The following is an 8,710-nucleotide window of genomic DNA, read 5'->3' on the forward strand; positions in this document are numbered from 1 at the left end:
TGGATGGCTAGGGGGAAAGAAGAGAGGAGTATAAAGCAGAAAGAAAGAGAGAGAGAAAAGGGGAGGATTCATTGTGAAAAGAGAAGCTAGACCTAGAGAAAGAGAGTGTGAGTAGAGTGAGGTGTAACATTTGGCGCCGTCTGTGGGGAGAGAGCAAAACAACGTGGAAATGGCTACAATAGGAAAGAGAGGAGTAGGCCGACCGCGAAAGGCAGTGGCGCAGGAGTTGGAGGTGGAAGTTGTAAGTAATGAAGAGGGAGATCAAAGAGAGGAGACATCCGCGGGGTCGGCCTCGGAGGAGACACGACTAATGCAGGAAGAGATCGCGAGATTGAGAGAGGAGAATGATGCACTAAAAAAAGAAAGAGAAATGGCAAAGGAGGAAGGGAGAGCATAAGCGAGTGAGGAGTCCGACAACGAAGAGGAGGGGTCGGACCTCGTCGAGAATCCAGTAGCATGTCTTACAATAGAGCAAGTTCAGGAAATGATAAACAACAATCGGGAGGCGAATCTGCAAAAGGCAAAAACCCAAATGGGCGCGGCTAGTCAGGTGGTGGCTGGTCTGAATCGCAATCCGCTGGCGGATGCGATATGGGCTTCGGAGGTGCCGAAATGGTTTAACCAGCCAAGGTTTGAAAGGTACGACGATAAGGGAGACCCAGCAGATCACATTCATCATTTTAGGCAACAAATGCCTCTCTGGCAAGAAGCGCGGTATGATGGGTTGTGGTGCATGATGTTCCCATCTAGCTTTAAAGGGGGAGCATCGGAATGGTATTATAGGTTGCCTTCGAGGAGTATAACTAATTTCCAAGAGTTGGAGCAGGCGTTTATAGACCACTTTATACATCAAAAGAGGTGGGTTGTGGACATCGCGACCTTGTTCAATGTCAGGCAAAGGTCTACGGAATCGGTAAGGGATTATCTATGTCGCTTCAAGGCCGAGACATTGAAGGTGGAGAACTTGGATGAAAGAACGACAGTGATAGCATTCGAAAGAGGTCTGTGGCCTGGAACGGGGGTCAATCAATCCGTTGCAAAGAATGAGATTGCGACCTTGCACGAGTTGTATCTGCGGGTAGAAAAGTACATTAGATATGAAGACACAATGCAGAAGGATTCTAAAAGGTCAGCGAAGGCAGTGTCATCTGTGGAAAAGGAAGGGGATCGCAGAAAGACGGAGTCGTTGGATAGAGGCAATGGAGGGTATCGCGGATATTCATCGCGCCCGAAAAGGAGTAGAGAGGGAGAGCGGAGGGAACAAAGGGAAAGAAAGCCATACCGCGAGCTCGAACATACGCCTTTGAACAGGCCATTGAGTGAGATATTGCCGCTGATCAAGAACGTCCAGGAATATGAGGAACCGCGAAATACGTCGATCGAGATGCCGAACAAGCCGTACTGTGCGTACCACCAGGTACACAATCATGAGACTAATGATTGTTATGCATTGAAATGGTTGGTTCAATTTAGAGGTTGGTAGAGAAGGGAATGATGAGAGAATTTGTAGCCGGGGCCCCAAATGAGGAGCTGGGGCCAGCTTGAGGGAGGATATTGGGAACTATTAATGTTATTTTCAGCAGAGAAGTTCTGAGTCATAACGCTCATAGAGATAAAGGTGAGAAGAATTGTAAATATACAACAGATCAATGAGTCAAGAGGTCCGCAATCCAATTCAGGGTCAACGGACGGAGGAGATAGGATTGTATTTTCCAGCGCGGACCTTCGAGCTGTTGATACTCCCTATGAGGATGCGTTGGTCATTACTGTGGCGATGGGCAATTAGATGGTCAAAATGGTGTTGATTGATAGTGGCAGTGCAGTGGACTTGCTCGTTTAGGAGAGCTTTAGATGAAATGAGAATTGACGGGGAAGCTTAAAGCTTCGCGGTCCAACTTGTATGGGTTTAATGGGAGTGTCCGAGCCTATGGGAGAGCTTTTGCTACCCATGACGACAGGGTCGGTGACGGTTTTCTCTCGATTTATGGTGGTAGATTCTAACTCCCAATACAATGCGATTCTGGGAAGGAGGTGGATCCATGAGATGAAAGCGGTGCCATCAACCTATTATCAGGTAATTTGATTCCCCACTTCAACGGGAATGTATGAAGTCCGCGGTGATCAAGTGGCTTCTAAGAATAGCCATCAGAATACAGTTAAGAGGATGGTCCACGGATCTGGAGGAGAATCGTGTAATCCTAGGAAGAGGCAAGCATAGCAATCACAGTGCGCTGCCGTGGAAGGAGAGACGGAGGTAATAATGGGACCAAAGACCCTGGACGAGGTATAGGTAGTGAATCTGGGGGTGGGAGAAGAAAAGAAATTTACGTCGGTAGGGTCCAATTTGCCTGAGGAGTGGAAGAGCAAGTTGATACAGTGTTTGTTAGAGAACAGGGATGTTTTTGCGTGGGGAATAGAGGATATCACAGGGTCGGATCCCAGTTTTGCGTGCCACCGTATGCATATGAGGGAAGGTGCAAAACCAGTAAGACAGAAGATGAGAAGTGTGAGGCCGAAGTACGCGGAGGGGATTCGTGAGGAGGTTGCCAGGTTGAAAGGAGCGGGAATCATCAGAGAAGTGGAGTTCACGGACTGGTTGTCTAATGTTGTCGTGGTACCGAAGAAAAATGGCAAGGTTTGAATATGTGTTGATTTTACAGATGTCAACTTGGAATGTCCTAAAGATAGTTATCCTATGCCGTGAGTAGATGAGCTAGTGGATAGAACCGCGGGATACAAAATGTTTTCGTTTATGGATGCCTCTATGGGATACGATCAGGTGGCGATGTATGGACCAGACCAGGAAAAGACGTCCTTCGTGGTGGAAGGTGGGTACCTACTGCTATACGAGAATGCCATTTGAGTTAAAAAAACGCAGGGGCAACCTTCCAACGGTTGGGGGAGAAAATGTTCGAGAACAAAATTTGAAAGGGAATCGAGATATACATAGATGATATGGTGGAAAAGAGTATGTCAGAGGAAGAGCACTTGGAAGGTCTAAGGGAGACATTCGGTATACTGTGAGCACACAATTTGAAACTCAATCCGGAGAAGTGCACGTTTGGAGTGACCACGGGGAAATTTCTAAGTTATATTGTTACTCAGTGGGGGATAGAGGCTAATCCTGAACAGATAAGGTCCATGGTGGAAATGCCCTCACCTCATACTATTAAGGAAGTACAACAACTGGCAGGAAAGGTCGCGGCACTAAATAGATTCATTTCAAAATCGTCCGATAAGTGTAGGCCGCTGTATCGGTTGTTAAGAAACACCACGGATTTGGCATGGACATCGGAATGTGAGAAGACATTTCAGGAATTAAAGAGGTATCTTGGTGAGGCCCCATTGTTGTCGCAGCCCGAAATAGGAGAGAAACTGTATTTGTATTTGGAGGTTACGGAGTACGTGATCAGCTCGGTCCTCGTTCGTGTTGTGGATAAGATGGAAAAACCAGTGTATTTCCAGAGCAAAACTTTGTTAGATGCTGAGACGAGGTACAATCGAGTGGAGAAGTATGCTTTGGCGTTAATATTCTCAGCCTTGAAGTTGAAACCATATTTCGAAGCTCATGTGGTGGTGGTGGTGACAAATTTGCCCCTCAAACAATCCCTGAAGGCCGAAAAGTCCAGAAGAATGGTGAAATGGGTCGTGATGTTAAGTTCATATGAAATCCAATATCAGATCAGGACAGCGGAGAAAGCTCAGGCAGTAGCGGAGTTCTTGGCGGAGTTCTCAGCCGAGGATCCCATGTGGGGGGAAGAGATGGTCCTGGAACCCGAACAAGAAGTGGAACAGGATCTCTTAAATCCATGGGATGAGAGGAACGGATGGAGAGTGTTCACGTATGGATCTGCGATAGATGCAGACAGCAGAATTGGGGTGGTGCTAGTTACGTCGGAAAATAACATAATAGAACAAACCATGAAGCTGGGATTCGCAGCATCTAATAATGAGTCGGAGTATGAGGTGGTAATAGCGGGTTTGAGGATGGCTGAGGGTTTGGGTGTGAAGGAACTTACGATATATTCAGACTCAAATCTGGTGGTGTGCCAGGCGAACGGCAGATTTGCAGCTAGGTGTCCTCAATGGCAAAGTATTTGGAAGTCTTGCATATGTGGGCTGCGAAGTTCACAAAGGTCAGATTTGTACATTTGAATCGCAGGGAGAATTGGCATGCAGATGCCCTGGCTTATGTAGCCGCAGCCATGCCGGGATCAGAGGAGAGAACGATCAAAGTAGGGAGGTTGGTCAGACCAAGTACTGAGGAACCTATAGAGGTGTTGCATACCGCAGAAGAGGACTGGGGATGGATGGAGCCTATCAAACACTTTTTGTCTGGACAAGATGTGATTGGACAAGAAATGTGATTGAGAAGAATGAAACTCTTTGGAAGGTTAGAACAAACTTCAGAAAAGGTAGGGTTTTACTGAAATGTCTAGGGCCGAGGCTGGCACAAGAGGTGCTAGCGGAGTTGCATGGGGGAGATTAATTGCAGTAGTCACTCAGCGGGAAGGACCACAGCACATCGGCTATTAACACAGGGTTACTTTTGGCCTCACATGAAGAGAGATGCTATAGAATTTGCTAAGAAATGTGAGAAATGTCAGAGGTTCGCCCAATTGATATTCGCTCCGGCCGAGCCGCTGCATAATGTGTCTAGCCCATGGTCGTTCGTGATGTGGGCCCTAGATATAGTAGGTCCACTGCCCATGGCTAGCGGCAAGAGGAGGCTCATGTTGGCGGCCACCGACTATTTCACAAAGTGGATTAAGGCCGTACCATTGCAGTAGGTGAAGGAGGAGCAAGTGGTCAAGTTCCTGTGGGAGAACATCATATGCCGGTTTGGGTTGCCGTATGTTATCATCACGGATAACGGAACCCAATTCACAGGGTCCAAGGTGAAGGATTTTTACAAGCCTATCATGTGAAACAGGGATTCTCGAGCCCCTACAACCCCGAGGGTAATTGACAGGCTGAATCTTCCAACAAAATCATACTAAACAATCTCAAGAAGAAGCTGGAAGATAAGAAGGGGGCATGGGCCGATGAGTTGAACAATATGTTATGGGCTTACCGAACTACACCACGGACAACCACCAGGAAGACTCCATTCTCGTTAGCATATGGCGTAGAGGCAGTGATACCATCAGAAATGGTGGTGGCTACGACCCGAACAAGGGCTGTCGGAGAAGGGTTGAATTAGGGCATATTGTCCAGGGACTTGAATTTGGCTGAAGAAAGAAGGGATTCCCGCAGCGATAAAAATTTTGGAAGAGTATCACCGGCGCCTCCAAAGGCAGTACAACAAGAGGGTTAAGCCATGACGATTCCAAGTTGGGGATTTAGTGCTTCGCAGAGTGACCCCCAATACCAAGAAAGCAAACGATGGGAAATTGGGTCCGAATTGGGAGGGATCCTATGATGTGGTGGACGTTGGAGGGACAGGCACCTACAAATTACAAACCATGGAAGGAAAGTTAATAGAGAGGCCTTGGAATGTGAGACTGTTGAAAAAGTTTCATAATTGAATGTAATACGAGTCTGTCACCAGAGACTTGAGCTATTTATAAATATATAATACCATGACACTTTTGAGAGAGCAATGTTGCTCTGAGTTTTGATTTAGCATCAGAATAGAGACTGTGAGGGGGATGAGCCCTTCACGGACGTGAGGTCCAGATCGAATCGGGGCAAGATGAGTTGCCTCATTCGCGGACAAGAGGTCCAATCACCAAATGGGGCAAGACGAGTTGTCCCTCCTCGGACGTGAGGTCTGAAGCGAACTAGGGACAAGGTGAGTTGCCCCTTTCGCTGACATGAGGGTTCGAGTGGAGCATAAAGGCCCCCCCAAAGCAAAGAGAACAATATACAATGGCCTTAGCTCGAGCCCATAAAACAACATATCCAAAAGTATCGCAAGTGAATTTAATTTTTTCATCAAAAGAGTTAAGCACAAAGGAAAGACAGCGGCATAAGGGAAGGTAAAAAACTTGACACTTCTTAAACACATAGTAGCGAAATACGACAAGGTTACCAGGGAATACATAGTAGCAAAATGGATCAAAAATACAAGAGGTGCAACATTTAAACACTTTCAGAAATCACGGCATCCGCGGCTTCTTCGATAACCACATCCAATTTGTTTCAATAGCCTCGACCACATTGTCGAGAAGAGTTTTGGGTCGAGGCCTCGTGAGGGTGGGCCGGGATCCTCGGGGATTAGTGCAACCGCGGATCCATCAACGTGGGCAGGCTGTTCAGGAAGCAGATGACCCTCTTTGATAAGGCGGTCATGTTCTTCCTTGATCTTTTTAGCCACCCGTTTGTCTGCCAGGGATTTAAAGAACTCTTGAAGTTTATCCATGTCCGACTCTCATGCTCTTTGGAGCCGCGATGCGCGTCCTTGTCTTTTTTGAGAGGGTGGCCATGGCCCGGTATCTGCTGAAAAGAGTGTCTCTCATTGATGGCTTAGGTGATCATTGACCTTGTCCATGTATGCCTGGTGGGAAGCCTCAGTAGACTTGAGCTCATCCTGAGCCTTGACCTTATCCGGGGCGCCTCCGTGTCCTCGGTGGCGAGGTCTTCGCCGGTGTCTCTAGGTGAGCGACTTCCGCCTCAAGTGATTCCACCTTGGATCTAGCGCCGAACAGGTCGCGGATCATGTAAGAGATATCCAGGCTCACCTAAGAAGAAGAGAGGGGTTAAACACAACTTAGGGTGAAAATAAAAACAAAGAGAAAGACGAGAGTGAAGAGCACCTTCTCCTAGCCAGTGTAGAAGGAGGTCCGGTGTTGATCAAATGTGCCCTCTTATGCATATGCCATGTCCTTGGGAAGGTGGGACCTATAGAACAGAGCGGAGGCCACTACCGGATTCTCCAAGGCCGAGTCATTAACATTGACGGTACGGCTGCGGACCTTGAACATGGGGCGGAAAGCAGTGGGGGATTCCGCGGTCTCTTTTCCAGGCCACTACGTATGGCGAGCAGGAGGAGCAGGAGTGGTGGGAAGGGGAGCATTGACAGTTGAGACTGGTTCATCAGACGCAGAGGTCCACGGACGCTTGAGAAGTGGTCCAGATAGAGAAGTGGATCGAGGGTGCGGTAGGAATGACTTCAGTCACCGCATCATTATCTGAGTCGCTGTCAAACAACTTCCTCTTGGAGACGTTCATATCTGAGCAGGGGGAGTCCGTGGTAGGAGAGTGCGGGGAAAGGTATTGGTCCTCCCAAGTAACCAGAGACTGATAGGATCAAGAAGCGGGCGGGCAGATGGGGAAGGAGGAGTGGGATGTGCAGGTCTGCGAGTATTAGCGGGGAGTGGGTGGTGTTTTCTGGTGTGGGGCCATTGTGTTGGAGGAGAAGCCCGAGGTTTGCGTTCTTTAGGAGGGGGTGGACGGTAAAAGGGGGCACTATAAGCACCGATGGTTTGCAGTTGAGGGTCCTATAGCAACGGAGTGCAAGTGTTGGGGTCAACTCCAAGTACCGCAGCTTGAGAAGGTCCTAAATCGTGGAGCTTCTGGAAGATGGTAGAGTTCACGTCAACATAAATGCGCAATTTTGAATCCGGTCTCCAACCTAAAAGAGAAAGGAAAACATAACATTAGGGTTCATATAACGAATTGCTCATACAAGGGGAAAGATGTAAGGGAGACTCACCACTGGGCAGAAAGGTGAGATGATTAAGAGTCAAGTCAGGGGGCCGGAAGATCCGCGGACAGAAAGTTTCCAGATATGTACAGCAGATAGTGGTGCCACGTCTTGTCCGAAGAGGTGACGCGAAGGATAAACGACATTTTCTTAGGACGGACACAAAAGGAATGATAACCTACACTTACATCTTTGGTGCTTCTTTTTATATAGTAATGAGTGACCATATCGCGACATGTTATTTTGGGCACACCGGAGCTATTGTAGTGGTTCGCGGCGTACATGACTCGCCAAAAATTACCGATACTTTGACAAGGCAGGAGCGAAGGCCAGCGACGATCTGCCCGACCGTGGCTACAAGACACCCCATTTTGTAAGGGACTAAGTGTGGAAAGTAGGTGAGGTCAGGCTCGTGTTCCAGGATGACATTAGCGAGGATGCCATAAGTGGCCTTGACCACCTCTAAATTAGGTCTATGACTACGAGGAGGTGGGGGAGGAAGAGCAAATTGCTGCCCTAAGGTGGAAGGGGCCTCGGATGGATCAAGGGGAGGGAGTGAGGCCACCGTATTAGAAGGAGAGGTGTAAGAGTGGCCGGAATCGGAGTCTGACATCAGAAAGAGAGGCCGAAAAAGAAGATGGATAGTTTTAAAAGGGGGAAGAGAAATAGAAACAGTGTAACAAAAGAAAATAGTGTAAGAGAGAGAGAGCTTGAGAAGAAAACCAACCTGTAAATGCTAAAAAATTAGTCCAGTGCTGGAGCAAAAGCAGTGGAACAAGCACAAAGAGCAACAACCACCAATCGGAGAAACGAAGGTAAGGGGAGGAGCAGATAGGAAGCAGAACGTGAGAAGAAGAGTTTGAATGAGAGAGAAGGAAGTTTGAGCGGACTTTTATAAGGGGAGGGGTAAAACCGTAATTTGGAGGTGCTAAAATCGAGGAGACACCAAAAGGACCAGCCAAAAAGTGACACATGGATACACAGAAATCGAAGGGGCACTGACCCCTTGCGCGTGCTGAACATGCGTGGCCCAGTGGTATAGAGGGGGTGACGTGGACCGTG

General features: G+C 48.0%; 1 protein-coding gene across 1 annotated transcript; it reads left to right on the forward strand.

Annotated features, from left to right (window-relative positions):
• Window positions 1–484: 484 nt before the first annotated feature.
• On the forward strand, window positions 485–1,545 carry LOC147480942 (uncharacterized). Its single transcript, XM_086578790.1, has 2 exons — window positions 485–1,417; window positions 1,474–1,545. The coding sequence occupies exons 1-2, from the start codon at window positions 485–487 to the stop codon at window positions 1,543–1,545; spliced, it is 1,005 nt and encodes a 334-aa protein (XP_086434916.1).
• Window positions 1,546–8,710: the final 7,165 nt, after the last annotated feature.

The sequence above is a fragment of the Coptis chinensis genome, chromosome 8 (genome assembly GCF_015680905.1).
Source record: "Coptis chinensis isolate HL-2020 chromosome 8, ASM1568090v1, whole genome shotgun sequence".
Lineage (NCBI taxonomy): Eukaryota > Viridiplantae > Streptophyta > Magnoliopsida > Ranunculales > Ranunculaceae > Coptis > Coptis chinensis.